At 44.6% G+C, this 15,400-nt stretch overlaps 1 protein-coding gene across 2 annotated transcripts; it reads left to right on the top strand.

Moving 5' to 3' along the window:
* Positions 1–3,117: 3,117 nt before the first annotated feature.
* tp53inp1 (tumor protein p53 inducible nuclear protein 1) lies at positions 3,118–14,859 on the top strand. Of its 2 annotated transcripts, none has more exons than XM_035607613.2 (4): positions 3,118–3,548; positions 6,926–7,285; positions 9,503–10,052; positions 10,947–14,859. In XM_035607613.2, the coding sequence occupies exons 2-4, from the start codon at positions 7,156–7,158 to the stop codon at positions 11,170–11,172; spliced, it is 906 nt and encodes a 301-aa protein (XP_035463506.1). In that variant the 5' UTR covers positions 3,118–3,548; positions 6,926–7,155; the 3' UTR covers positions 11,173–14,859. The 2 variants fall into 2 exon arrangements, with proteins under 2 accessions (XP_035463506.1, XP_035463507.1); XM_035607614.2 differs by lacking the exon at positions 3,118–3,548 and adding an exon at positions 6,032–6,176.
* The last annotated feature ends 541 nt before the right edge of the window (positions 14,860–15,400 follow it).

The raw sequence follows: 15,400 nt of genomic DNA, 5'->3' as shown, positions 1-15,400 counted from the left end.
GGAGCAGTGTGTCGGATTGAGGCGGAGGCCGCTGTGTTTCTACAGGAGCCCAGAACGGACAATTCACACACTCGGCAGGTGTGTGGTTTGGTTTCGCCAGGCAGGCGAATCTGTGTCACGTACGTTACACAACCACGTCTTCGGTGACAACAGCACGAGGTCGTCGACCCCGTCAGCGACACACTGAACGTTACTGTGACACACACACACACACACACACACACACACACACACACACTGTAAACATGAGCCACGTTGTGTAAGTCGGCAGCAGAGCGAAGGCGACTGTTGTTGTGACGTTTATGATATGATGTGTAACAGGACGTTTTGTTCATGACACACACACAAACACACACAAACACACATAACAAACACACCTACGCAGTATGGAAAAGAATGGAATTCGATTTTTGTAATTTCAAGGTCTGGAAAGGAAGTATGGAAAAAAGAAAGAGTATGGAAAAATGTTTCACAATACACATCATTCAAAATTATTTTTGTTTCCAGAAATTTCCTCTTCAGTTTCACCAAATTCTCCAGTTTTAATCCTGAAGGGTTTTTTACTGAGAGGTTTGTTCACGTATCATCAAACATTTTACTAATAAAAACCTTTTTTTTTTATGGCTTTTGACTCTTTTTACTGATTTCTGAAGTAATAAAAACAAATATCCCTAATCCCCTGTGTAAAAAAAATGTTTGCTTTAATATGTCGACAAAATGAAACGAGGTGTTTTGACCCCTGGCTCCATCCAGAGCTCAGATCTCTGCTCTGGAAATGTTTTGTATATTTTCTGCACTCGTATAGAATTTCATCTCTTATATCTTTTTGTATCTCTGTGGATCAGTTCGATGACCCGGTTCCCTCCTTGTGTGCAGGAGGATGGTTAAAGTCCAGCTGAGGCTTCAGGCCGCGGGTTAGAGAGCGGCGGTGATGTAACCCGCCCGGGATGTCTTATCAGTGGTGTGATTATGGGAACAGCCGCAGGTATTGACCTTGTTATTCAGGAGTGGAAATATTTAGGGTAACGTGTCGCCCCCCGTGTCCTGATTCTTCTCCCGTGTGTGTTTTTCCACATGGATTTGAGGCGTGTGTGTGTGTGTGTTTTGCTTAATACAAACACAATGAACGTCCAACACAAGTTAGTGTTTTCACTGATATGTGATTTAAATGAATTTAACATCTTTAGTTTTCTCAGAATAAAATTAAAATTATCTTTTAAGTGTAAAACATTTTTTTTTACCTAAAAACTTAAAAGAAGTAAAAGAGAAAACCTCCATGCTTTGTGGTTTAACTTTGACAAATTTTTATATATGACATTTTCACCAAGTCAAAATATATTTATTGGACTGAGATCTGGGGCTGCAACTAACGATGATTTTCATTATCCATTAATCTGTTGATTATTTTCTCGATTAATCGATTAGTTGTTTGGTCCATGAAATGGTGAAAAATGACGATTAATTTAAACGGCGACTAATTTAGTAGTCAATTGCTAATCAATTAGTCGTTTAACTGTTGCAGCTTTACTGAGATCTACTAGAAAGATTTTAATAAAAATATGGATTTTCTGGATTTAAATGTTTTTTTTATGAGTAGACTGTCACTAGAGCTCTCAGCTCCACTGTTCTAGTTGATTGATTAATTGGGTTTTTTGGCGATTAATTGGCACCTTATGCCTTGATACATAATCCAAATCCTTTTCATACAAAACCTCCCTCGTTCCATCCATGCATTTTGCTGATTTTTCAGCAAAATGCTTTTTATTTTTAAATAAATGTTTGCAATTTTTCCAAAATAACAACAACAATGGATCAACAACGTATACATAAATCATATACGTATTCATCACCCTTGAACAACTTTGGAGATAACATTTGTTTGTCCAGATGCAGTGGAGCTGAACGTGACGTAACACGAGAACAACCTCCATTTTTTTTCCTGGAGATTGTTTTCGTCTGGAGTTTATGTCTTTTCCTGCGGATTATTGACTGGGTGGGAGGAAGAGTGAGGGCAGGGTTTCCTATAGGGGTTGAGCTAGGAGCTCTGGTGGATCCCATCAGGAAGGTTGTTTTAACAAACCAGACCTCATAATAAAATCCAGCCACTTTTACCTTCAGCACTATGTGATCTTCATTTCCTGTTTTTTAGGACCAGGGTTCTTTTCCCTCAAACACAAGCACGCACGCACGCGCACACACACGCGCACACACACTGTTGTTGTTTGTTTTCAAGGTTTCTCACACTTAAAACCATAAAGCTGCTTTCAGACGTGCACAGAAGTTCTGACATTTTCCTGGAATTGTCCGGAGGAGTGAATGTTATTCCGGACATTTTCCGGGAACTTTTCCTGCCGGGACGATGCCGTATCGAGGTCTCGCCCATACACCGCTCCAACAATCATGACGTCTTTAAATCATCAAATAACCAATGAAAAGCAAAATGATCAGAAAATTGAACACGTGAACAAACATCAGTGTGATAAGAACGACCTCCTCACATGACAGAAACCGTCTGTGGAAATATTTATTTAAAGCCCCAGTGTGTAATCTTTCTCATTTTCTGGCGGCATCCATTGGTAAAGTTGCAAAAACAGCAACCAACTGAGCGACCGACAGGGGACCCTCTATTGCGGCGCACCGCTGATTCCATTTCCGGTTTTTCAGCAGCGTCTGAAAATTCAACGCAAATTCTGCGACGTATTCTGGAGCGTTTTGTGCAAAAACTGTATTCAACACGACTTAGCAAACATGGAGACTCACACGGAGGTCGGGTCCACCTCATGGAACTATATTTAACTCATTCACAGTTGATTATACATATATGAACACACAGCTATAGACAATATATTCAATTTCTGTGAATTAGTTCTTCTAAATATTACACACTGTAGCTTTAACTTCTACATGTCCCATCTGCTAACATGGAGGGGGCGGGGCTTATGACCGTATACTGCAGCAGCCACCATCTTTATCGACAGCAGACACTTGTTTCATCACAACTGCTCGTGAACAGTGATTAAAGTTGACTTTTCTTCTTCTTCTTTGTTTTATGACATTATTACAGCTGCGTGCGCAAAAAACAGGACGTCCTGTTTCTGTAATTTTTGTTGTGCCCCCTCTTGTTGCTTGCAGACCCGCAGCTCTTCGGCCTTTAACGGCTCAGAGGGCGGGGTCACGTGGGATGGTGACAGCTTGCACCGCGCCCGTTCATTGGCCGAGCGTCTCTCGGGGGCCGCCCCCCTTCTGGATAAGCTGTCCCTTGCGACGTCACTGCGATCAGCTGTTGGAGCTCCACAACAACAACAAAAGAAGGAGCAGTCGGGGGACGAGGAGGAAACGGACTGACGGGGGAAGAGAAGCTGCGACTCCCGATGAACAGTCCCTGTTTATATATATATATATATATACTTGTACATAAATATACAAATTTTATTTCTTCCGAGAAGAAACCTCAAGTTTTTATATTATTATAATTTTGTATTTTTTTGTCGAGAAGAACCGCGTCTACCTCGGTCTGACGGATCCGTCTACATGTCGCCCTGCAGCAGGTGAGCTCTTTGTTTTCTCCGCCGCCGCCTCCCGGTTCTCCCCGAGGTCTCCCCGAGGTCTCCCCGACGCAGACACCGGGGACTCAGCGCAACAGACGGAGTCCCTGACCGGTCCTGTGTGTGTTCGTGTGTGTGACGCCTTTTCAAAACCTCAACGATGCGTTAAAAAACCAAAAACATTACATAAACAACTCGGCTAACTGCTGCTAGCTTAAAGCTTCACGTCTCCCTGGTTCTGTCGCTGCTTCCGGTCCGTTACTCTTCGTCTCGTTTCCTCGAACCGGAGCCGAAGCAGCCTGCCTCGTTTATTCAGGCAAATTCTTTTTTAAATAAAGAAACATAAATAAAAAGTTATGGGGGATGGAGGGAGGCTCATCCGCGGTCCTGCCCCGGCTGGTGGTGTCGAGTTACACCGCCGACCGTCACCGGGCCGGGTGGTTCGGTGTTGGTGCCTCTTTAGTACCGCACATTGGTGCCGAAGGGAGTGAGCCGATTCGTCGATCGGTCCACCGGGAAGAAAATTAGCATAGATCCATTTTGACATTTGGCCCTTTTATCGGTTAAAAATACAGATTGATCTCTATTTCGGGCTTTTCCTTACCGGGGATTGGTTTAGCTTGTTGTTGTTCGCTTGTAAACGCCGTTGCAGTTTTTGGCTCGTTGCTCAGACAAACGTTTCCAGCAATCCAAACAATCGATTAATCCGAACAGATTCTGAGAGTGAAGCAACAATAATCTGGGATTACAGCAGGAAACTGCAGTTGGCATCATCTTCTGATCCTTTTTATAGACTGTGACACTTGCTTACATAACCATAACCGACTGACAGTAGCAATTACTGACAATCAACACAGTGTCTGGTTTATGGTTATGATTAATGTGACGTACACTTTGAATTGTACTGTTTTTATCCTCCCTAACATCCCCGTGTGTGTGTGTGTGTGTGTGTGTTTAATCCTGCGGCCTACAGACTGTGTCTTTACACTCGGATGAATACATAATGAGCGTGTGATGTGACAAGCCGCTCGCTTGTTATCATGGTGATTACAATAGATTAATATTCAGTATTTACATATGAAGTGTGTGTGTTTGATGGAGAGGGGGGGGTGAACAGGTGCAGTGAGAGACAGTCGGTTATAAGCTCTTTCTGTTTTCTGTCAGTCTCCGTCGCAGCTGCTCCGTGTTGACCGAGGGGCGGCGCTCAGCTTTTGTTCTAACATCTAACATCGTTTTTGGATTTTTTTTAAATACTTGAAATTAAAAAAAGAAAATGTAAATAGTGTACGTGAAATGAACATGAACACTGAGAAAAACGAGCCGAGCAGGAGGTTTTGAACGCATCTCAGTCGAGGTCTGCTGTGTGGTTGCGTTCGATTCTGAACCGAGTGCGCGTTCAGGTGCCGCAAGGGAAAAATCGGACACTGGGTTTGTTCGAGTTGACGCCATCTGCCGGTTTTGATGTTCAGGTGAAACGTTCACGTCGGCCCCCTGGTGGTGATTAGAGGCAGCGAGTTTGAAATACATTTTAAATAGTAGAATTCTCGGAATCAAATGTTTCATTGTGACGATTTGATGGCGTGGTTTATTGTCTTGAATCCAGACTTAAAACCTTCCGGAACCGGAGTCGTTCTGAAAGTGGGCAGTTCGATGTCGAGCTTCATTGTTGTGTCAGGTTACTCTTTTGTCCCAGGCCGGATCCAGTAGAATGATGTCGCTGTTTTTTTTCCAGAGATCTGATTGGTCGAGAGGTGGACCGGTGCCTGGGCTTTGATAACTCAGAGTTTTAACATTAAGTTTTCTCGATAAAACCCCCAAATCCTGCTTTCGTAGTGGCTTCACTCTCCGGACCCGGTGACAACGTCCATCTTTAATATGCAGTCTATGATTTTTAATTATTCCACTCTGCTGTTCGTCTACCAAGACATTGACACGTACATCTATTGATAGACACTTCATTGATCATATCGTGTTTCCCAAAACCCGACATGAATTTTAGTCTTTTTTTGACTTTATTTTTTCAAATAAACTACTTGAACCGATTAATCAATTATACAAATGGTTGGGGATTCATTTAGTAGTCGATTACCAATCGATCAATCTGCTGTTGTATTTCCATAGAGAACATTCCCTGCTTCGCCTGTGATTGTTTAAAGCCCTCGTGTGTAATCTTTTGTAATTTTCTGGTGCCTTCTGGTTGTAAAGTTGCAAACCGCAACCAACTGAGCACCCGACAGGGGACACTTTATGATGGCGCACCGCTGATTCCATTTCCGGTTTCCGGTAGTGTCTGAAAATTCAATGTATTCTGGACCGTTTTGTGCAACAACTGTATTCAACACGACGTAGCAAACATGGAGACTCGCACGGAGGTCGGGTCCACCTCGTACAACTACTGTATTTTAACTCATTTTTTAACTTTGGCCTCTTTGTTTTAGAGGAAAATATCACAATAAAATTGTTATTGTTGAATGTCGACAGGTCGTCTGTGGGGTTTTTAGCCCTGAGTTTGCAGTCGGCGTCGTGCTCGATCCAGACTTGACTTTAGTCCGCGACTACAGAGCTGAGCGACGCCTCCCTCCCTCCGCGTCGTCGTTCACCAGCTGCTTCTTATTCCATCCAACACTTTGAGTGAGTGAGAGACTGTACTCAGATATTCAGAGCAGCAGTCAGCTGCGAGCGTCCGTCCTCTGAACACAGCACACCTCTTTATTCACTGGTGAATGAAACGCGGATCAATAACCGACGGAGCTGCTGCAGCTGCTGCTCGCCTCCGTCGAGCCAGACAGGAAATGAATCAGGAAATTAACGGTGCTGATTCATCGCGAAACCTGGAGATCCGTCTTCTTCAGAGCACATAGAAACAAAACAGCTTTTGTGTTGTTGTCTCACATGCTCCGCGGCTGAAATCATCACTTGTAAACATTTAACTGCTTCATACATTTAACAAGCAGCCTCCCAGATTATAACTGATGATTCAAAAACTGAAAAATAAATCTGTAGAAGTACGACGCTGGGTTTTCGAGTGTTCTGATTGGTCATTAGTTGGACGCGTGACAGGTTTTTGATCTCGTGCCTCAAACTTCACCTGCTCTGGATCAGGTTAGCCGTTCAGCATCAGTTACCATGGTGATTTACCTCGGTAGCGAAAGATGCTTCGTTGGAAGAAACTAGGTTTGGGTTAAACCTGAAGTAATACCAGAAGTTAAACCTGGTTTAACCCAGAAGTTAAACCTGGTTTAACCCAGAAGTTAAACCTGGTTTAACCTGCCTGGTATCACAGAACCTCTGAGACACTCTGCTGTGACTCCGACCTTGTTTTCCGTGGAACCTGCTGGATCCCGTTCACGATCTCATTCAGTTGCTTCTCGTCCTTCCAGGGTTTTTCAAGCGATGTTCGCCCTGCGTCTGCCGGCCCTCGGAGGACCCGTGACCACACCTTGTTGATGCACTTTATCGCCCTCTTTCCGGAGCCATCCTTCTCGCCGCCGCGCAACCCCGCAGCTGATGACCAAAGTGCCCGCCACGCCTCCCAGCCGTCGCTGCGTGCCGCGTGCTCCCCCCCCAGCCCCTCCCTCAGCCTCACGCCCCCGCAGGACGTCCCGGAGCCATGTTCCACCGATTCGCCAGCGCTCTGTTCGGGGACGACGTGGACGAGCTGAGCCGATGCAGCCGACCTGGAGACGGCAAAGAAGAGGAGGAGGAGGAGGAGGAAGACTGGATCCTGGTCAACTACCTGGGTGAGTCTCATGAAGCTTCTGAAGTCGTTACTTTGTAAAATCAATAAATGACACCTCACTGAAAGGATTGCTATATTACTTTTTATAAAGTTATGGACGACATGACGGCTCCTCTAAAGTGAAGCCAAATCCTCGTGATCGCAGCCTGGTGACTGGCTGCAATATATGTCATAAGCCCTGCCCCCTCCAAGTTAGCAAATTCTAACTAGACGTTAAGTTTAGAGAGAGAAAATTAACGGACACAATTATTATTATTTATTTTAAGACCTTTTCAACAGCAGGTCAAAGTTAAGCCAAGTTTCTGGACTTGCAACCCCCCCCCAGAACCCAGTCAAAACAGACACAGTGTAACACACACACAGTAACACACACTGTAAACAGAAACAGGACGCCGCCGTCACCTCCCGATGGCTATGAGTGAGTCTTGGCACCGTTTGGTTCTGGCTCGGCGACGGTCTTGACTCGACTTGACTCGTCTCCGATTCCACAGCTGTGTGAATATTTCAGACAGAAGGGGGGGGCGGAGTCCGGCCCACGTTGAGGCAGTTTATGGTCGTGGAACAAAAGCCCCCGGGGAACCAGCGGAGGTATAAAAAGCTCCTGGAGGACATGTACGGGCACGGAGCTGCCACCGACATCACACCTGAGGTCACCGTGATAATGTCACCAGTGAATCCTACGTCAGACCAAGAAAAAATAGCGTCCTCATAAAGACTCTGTTATTGTTTAAGTCTGATGGTTTGAATCGTAAAGATTCAAATATTTTTGACAAACATTCATGTTCGAGTTTTACATCAAAATGTTTGCAAGCTTTTTTGTTATTATCACCCTTCGTGGCCAAGAAGAAATCAGCTGTTTGCGTGAACTACAGACTGTAAATAAAGGCGGACGACATGAATCCAACTCATCATGATCGCCCCCTGGTGTTTCTGGCTGGAGTATATGTCATTGCAGCCAAATCAAAGTAGACGTTAAAGAAATGTTTCCGACACCACACAGATATTTTTGCTTCCAATTTTTGTGCAGGGGGAGGAAGTGGATAAGTGTCGTCCATCTTTATTTACAGTGTGGACGGAATCTCCGCACACACACACACACACACACACACACACACACACACACACACACACACACACACACTCACACTCACACTCTGAGCCCCGAAGGTTCACAGAGGACACACACAGAGAGCCTCAGTCCTGCTGTAGAGACGGAACCTGACCCTCCTCATTCTGCGGGCGAAGGGGGCGGGGCTCGGCAGATCAGCTGCTGGACGCTGACTCGGCACTGTGCAGCTTCTCTTCTTCTGTTGTGGGTAAACAAGGGTTCAACCCTCTGTGAACTCCAAACTCACGCAGGGTCAGAGGTCAGGGGTTGAGCTCCTACAGCACAGCACATGAAAACGTAAAGCATCAGATGCAAATGTGAATTCTAGACTTCAATATCAAAACACTTACTTGAGTAGTAGCAACCTGTTGCGTTCAGGAGTAACAACCCGGTGCGTTCAGAGGCCACACCCCTCTGCGTTCAGTTTTAACAACCCGCTGCGTTCAGGGTCACAACCCTCTGCTGACTCTGACCAATAACAGCGGCAGGTCTTATTTGACTGCAGCAGAAAACAGCAGGTCCTTAAACAGAGCTGGACTCAAACAGACGTGAGTTATTTTTAGCTCCGGATCGTGTTGCTTCTCCACTTCCTGAGTCTCTGTCAGTCATTAGACGCTGGTGTCGGACCTCCTCACTGCCATGTTTGTGTTTTTAATAAAAAGTGCAGCGGGTTGTTGCTGTGGCCTATCGCGGATCATGTGACACTGAGCAGATGAAGCTGCTGTGTTCAGGTGAGACTAGGTCGAGTAGCTTTTCAGCAGAGTTTACACTCAGAGGCCACAGTGCCCCCTGCTGGCTGGGCACACGTGTTACACTGGGTTTATAAACCTAAAACTTTACCTTTGTTTATAGACTGTGCCCCTCTAGACCCTGAAAAATACTATAAGAATAGTGTATCAATTTTATTTTAATATAATAACAGGTTTATTATAATTATATGTTTAGTTTATTTAGTTCACAGCTTCTCTAAAAGGATGACTTGTGTGTCGTGTGTATTTTTGCCACGTGTTCTGAACAGTCTTGAACGTCGCCTGCTGTTTTGTGAATCGTTCATGAAGACCAATTTGTGAAGCATTTTATTAAAGCTGTATTATTAACCTGTGTGTGCAGCTGACGCCTGCTCCGGTCAGCGTGGTGACGTTCTGTCCGGATCCACCGCTGGTCATGACGAGGAGGAGGAGGAGGAGGAGGAGGAGGAGGAAGACGACCTGGTGATGATCCCCTCTCCGGCCGCCAGCCCTGCAATTCGCTACGCGTCCTGCACCTCCCTCAACTCCACGGCCGACACCGACCTGGACGGCGGTGCTGAGGAGGAGGAAGACGAGGAGGGGGAGGAGGAGGAGGAGGAAGAGGAGAGCAGCTTCCTGCATCTGGACGCCTGCTCTCTGGAAGAAAGCTGGTTCGTCACGCCGCCGCCCTGCTTCACCGGCAGCTGCAGCCAGCCCGTCCACCTGGAGGCCAGCCCCCTGGAGAACCTGCTGATCGAGCACCCCAGCATGTCAGTGTACGCCCACCGCAGCCCCCCCCGGCTGACCCTCGACCCCCTGCCGTGCTCGCTCGACCGGGAGCTGGACTTCCTGTCTGGCAACGTGCCCGCCGCCCCGACGGCCGCCGGCGGGAAGGAGAAGGCGAGACGCACGCTGGACGGCCCCCGTCACAGGTACTGGTCCCGAGAGTCACTGGTTGTGATCGTCACAGTGTTGAGTAGAGCCCCGACCCATCTGGGTTTCTGGGGGCAGATGTCAAACTACTCCAAGATGTCCCCGAGCTTCTACTTTTCAAAAGAAAAGCTCGCGTCTTGTCCGCTATGTCTTCTTCGTACTTTGGTGTTTTGGGTGTTTTTGAACTTAACATGCGAAACAACATACTGTAACAACAGTGGATATCTTGAGCGGTATTTGTTACTACGTTTAAAACAATATTCTCCCAGATGGCTGGAATACAATATAATAACGATCACAGAATTTTTGTCAGTCTGTCTACCGTCTGTATGTATCTTAGACGGACATATTTGAATATATTGCATTCATTGGCATGATTATCACAAAGAAGACATAGCGGACCAGACGCAAGCTTTTATTTTGAATAGTAGAAGCCCGGGGACAGCATTAGACGAGAGGCCGGGCCCTCGTTAAAGTTTCTGGAAAATGACTGAATGAGGATCCGTCTGAATGTTTGGGAAGTTTCCCAGCGTCTGTCTCAGACAATCTCCCACTGCCTTCGTCATATGTGACCCAATTTTTTCCAGACATTTTCTGGAGTTCATGTCTGAAAACAGCTTGATGTTGCACTTAGATTCAGATTTGATCAGAGCTGTGGGACAAAATGGCGCCACCTGCTGGAGCTTTTTTTTTTGTCCGCAGCCTCTACGGGCTAAGTGGAAGATTCCTGTTGAATGTGGAGATGATTTGATGATAAAGTCAGTTGTTTATGTAGCAGAACATCCTCACAGCCGCAGATCGTCTGTCACTTTTGCTCAAGATGGTAAAATAAATGATTGTTGTGAATCCTCTGTTTATCTGCGTCTCGCTCCCGTTTGTGTCGCCCCCCGCAGGCCAGAGGTGGCGATGGCCCAGCGTCGCTCCGGCCTCCACTCCGCCTGCTACGCCGCGGCGCTCTCCGCCCGCGCTGGGCTCCTGCTGCCGCAGCGGACGGGCAACGCCGGCCAGCGCCTCCAGCCGTTGTCCCGCAACGCGCTGCGACGCCTCAACCGGCTGCGCCCGCCGAAGGCCAGCGCCGTGCACCTGCACCAGCCCGGACAGAGACACCTGAACTTCTGAGGCCACGGCCACCTTCATCTTCACCATCATCATCTTCATCATCCACCTTAAGTCTTTCAGCAGTTTGGGCATCGATCTTCACCCACAAACAAAAATCAACACCAGCAACAAATCCGACATCATCAGCATCTGTTCTGAAATCTGATTGGACGGTGAAAAAGGCTGCTGAATCCTTTTATTGGATCAGCTCGTGAAGGTGCAGCCAAGTGTCTCGTGTCCTCCTCCTCATCCTCCTCTTCATCCGTCCATCCTCCTTCATGTCGATGCTGAGCAGAAGGAACGTGGTGAATAGAAAAAGTCCCCGGCCCCTCCCCCTCCCTCTTCTTTGTGTCCAATCACGGCGACGTGCATTGTCACGGCGACGTCCTCCTCGTCTCCTTCTTCGTCTTCTTCTTCTTGTTCTTCGTGAACAACCTAACATGTAGACTCGATGCTGTAGGTCACTTTACTCAGCGGCAGGTTCATTGTGTGGCCGGAGGGTTCATTCTGGCAACTTTCCGGGCAACTTAGCAGGCAACACGAGACATTACACATCCTACATCACTTGAACACATGTACAGTACAGTGCAGCAGCAGCAGCGTTGCCATTTAATCCGGAGTGTTGTTGTTAGTTGCGGCCCAAAAAAAGTTGCCAGTGCGAGAGTCACTGCGACTTTTACAGGGAAAGTCCCCTCAAAGAACGTCGACGCTCAGCAGGTTGTCGTCCCCCTCCTCCTCCTCCTCCTCCTCGTTGTCGTCGTCGTCCGTTTCTGTGCAGGAGGGACATTGGCCTGCTGAACAGGGCCATTAAACTAGTTGCATTGTGGGAAATGTAGTGTCCAGCGTTTCGGGAGTTTGGCAGGATCTCACACACTCTAGACTCTAGAGCTATAGATATGATTATTGTTTGAATACGGGAGGTCGACCGACAACGGGTCAACGCGCTGCGTTCACAGACGTTTCTGTGAAACTTTTTTATTGTTTTTTATTTCTGTGTTTCTTCCATTTGTGATTGTCTCGAGTGCCAAGGACGCCGGACGCGGGTCTGCAGCTCCCCCTGCTGACGAGGGGCTGCACCTGCCAAAGCAAAAACAGTTTTTTCTAAAATAATAATTCTAGTAATTTTAGAACATTCAGTGTATTTGTTTTTTTGTAATTTAGTTTTGATAACCGTTGCGTAGACGTGTCTCTGAAAAAAAGAACCTCATGATTTCTTTAACGGCCCATGAAGCCTGTTGCCGTGTAAAATAATTTTTGCCCGCTGAAATGAAAACACAAATGATCCTGAAGGAATCGAACGGTGTGTTTAAGGCTTTGAGGGGATGTTTCTTTAATATTCAGAGGATCACTGATTCACCGTCTCGGTGCGAATCCTGCAGTGACATCACCTTGTCGACCCGACCCGACCCGAACCTGCCTCTGACTTTGAAATTCAGTACTTTTCACAATATCTTTTTGACAAAAAAGGAAAAAATAATTTACTGGGTTGTATATCACTAAACGCCTTGTTTTAACGGTTTAGCTTTGACATGAATAGAAATGTAAAAAAAAAAAAAAAAAAAGTATTTAAAAAAAAACTTCCAAAATATTTTTTGAAAAGAAAAAAATGACATATCAGTATGAAGTTGGTTTATATACGTCTGTGGTTTTAGGAATGTTTGGTCGGCGTGTTGCACGGTTGTAGAGTTGTAGAGAGAAGAAAAAAAAGAAAATGGGGAAAAAGATGATTTTTCTTTTAATTATTATTATTATGTTTTGGGTCTTAAATGAATCTGCAGTCCACTTCTCAGGGTCACAACCAATCACCTTCACACTTTTAGGAAAATGCAGATTTACTTGACGGGCTGATGATTCTTCATGCGCTCTCACACTTTCCCGGCTTTTTTCCCGTTCGCGGGAACGTTTGTGAGGAATAATCAACTTCGTCCTGGTCTGAGAAAACAAACTGTCGGATCAAGACGGAGAGAAACTTTTTTTTCTGTTTAAATATTATATATATATATATATATATATATATATATATATATATTTTTGTGTACCTATAACATGATTTTAGAATTGTACTTTACGCTTTTTTAATTGTTACATTTTTTCCACGTTAACTTAGTTATGTCTTTTTCTGAAACTGTTAAAAATATTCAAACCAAAAAAAAGTAGCAGTGACCTTTTAACCTTTCACTAGTGGATAATATTGATGTTGCGTTATGTTTTTATTTGTTCCTAATCAGCCTGTGAACGTGGAGCGAGAGAACGTGCGCGAGAGAGAGAGGGGGAAAAAAACGTCAGGAATGATAAAAAAAAATTAAATACACATGATGACTCAAAGATACTGAGACACAGACTCAGAACATTACATCTGAATTTTGGTAAACTGATTCAAGATCATTTGACTTTATGTCATAATCACGACTTCTCCTGATTCTTCTCGTGACCTTTTATTTTGTATATGCAACAGACATATACAAGTCTTGAAAAGGTTGGTACCTTCCATGAATATATTCAAATTTTATTCATTACTTTTAGGCTCACGTTGAAACTTAGAAAATCAAAATTGTTGAGAAAGGATTCATTTAAAAATAATCGTTTGTTCTCTTGAACGATCTCGAAAATGAGCGACTTCTCTCCAACTTTCACGTTTTCTCAGAATGTTTCAGGAAAATTCTTTTGGTTCCGACCTGACAAAAACAAACAGTCTCAAGTTTCAGAACAAACGACTTCTCTCAGTTGTGATGTTCCGGCGTGTGTGTGTGTGTGTGTGTGTGTGTGTGTGCGCGTGTGGAGCTGATCGGACGGTAGCATTAATAAGAAAACTAAACGTTTGTGTAAATAATCTTTCTCTGGTGTCCCTCTGCTCTTGAGCGTTCCGCCGTCACAGACGATGTGATTTTTTTGTGTTTTTTTGAAAAAGGACAAACGTTGAAGGACACAAGGGATAAGACGAGAAGACGACGACGACGGATCCGTCGGGAGACTTTCACGTTTTTTGCTTTTTTTGTTTCTTCTCGTCGTCGTTTCGTTTCTTCTCGTCTCTCTGTCGTCAATCTAACAGGGATTTGTAAATGTTTTGTTTTTTGTTCAATGCCTTGAACTTTGTGGAACATGAACATGTGCCTTCCAGGTCGTACTGTTGTAAATGACAATGCATCAATGAAGAACTTGAACTCGCCTCTTTTTTTTCTTTTTGAAACAAAATCGGTTAAAACACACGAGCAGACGTCAGAAACCAACTATGCATCATCACTCGGCACGCCGCCCGTTCGCGCTCGCCGCCCGTGTGCAGCTTTTATACCGACTCAACCAACCAGACATGATGTAGCAAATCCTCCTTTCTCCTGTTGTTTATTTAAAAAACAAGTGTGAAGAATATTTTGTGGCATTTTTATTTTTATTTTCCACCACGTGTTAAGACACATTTGCTTATTTTTCTTTTCTTCTTTCCGTTTAGTTTACTGGAATAATATAGCACTTTGCCAAAAATTGTAAAAAGGAAAAAAAAGGTGTAGGAATTTTTTAGGTTTAACGTTTTTATTTTATTTATCGACATAACTTTGTATTTTAAATTGTATGAATGATCAATTCTCTCCGTTGTGATGTCGGAAACAAATACACAAGAATGCTGATGGAACAGCGGAGGTCATCTTGTTTTTCAACTGTAATAGTTAATACCTGTGATCTCTTCTTCGCCCTTAATAAATGTTTTCATACGCAGCTGCTCCGCGTCTTGTCTGTTTCAGGTTTAAGTTTTAGAACAGGAGTGTTAACTTTAGATTCACGTCCAGTCTGAACGATGTTCTTTATTTCCCGTTATTTTGTGAAAGGAAATAACGTGAAAGTAAGGTATGAAGTTTCATGCTATAACAATAAACTCATCACATTATAACTTTTGATTTGTTTGCCTTGGCAGCAATACGCTGTCGTAAAAAACAAAAAAAATACAACCAAATATTTTCCTCATTAAATTATCAATGCATTGTTTATTCTGTCAAAATGAAAGTGTCTACATCTCTAAACGTAAACACAGATACCGATACGTCTTTGAGATGCTCAAGTCGGCCGATCGATATCATCCTACTGATAAATCGCCTGGGCTCCGATACATAAATTAGGAAACCGAAATATTAATCTGAACGATAATCTGAAATCGCAGGAGCTGCAGTTGTCTGGAAAAAAGAGACGTCACAACAAATAACACGACATTAGAAATCATAAATCATATTGTCCACATGTAAGGGACAACACATCCCCTTCA

The sequence above is a fragment of the Scophthalmus maximus genome, chromosome 10, assembly GCF_022379125.1.
Source record: "Scophthalmus maximus strain ysfricsl-2021 chromosome 10, ASM2237912v1, whole genome shotgun sequence".
NCBI lineage: Eukaryota > Metazoa > Chordata > Actinopteri > Pleuronectiformes > Scophthalmidae > Scophthalmus > Scophthalmus maximus.
This window is presented reverse-complemented; position numbering and strand designations above follow the sequence as displayed.

Bases quoted from the DNA above. Each gene is read 5' to 3' on its own strand.
- tp53inp1 (XM_035607613.2), top strand. From the start codon at position 7,156: ATGTTCCACCGATTCGCCAGCGCTCTGTTCGGGGACGACGTGGACGAG. The intron at 7,286-9,502 runs GTGAGTCTCATG...CTGTGTGTGCAG, and splicing joins GATCCTGGTCAACTACCTGG to CTGACGCCTGCTCCGGTCAG. The intron at 10,053-10,946 runs GTACTGGTCCCG...CGCCCCCCGCAG, and splicing joins CTGGACGGCCCCCGTCACAG to GCCAGAGGTGGCGATGGCCC.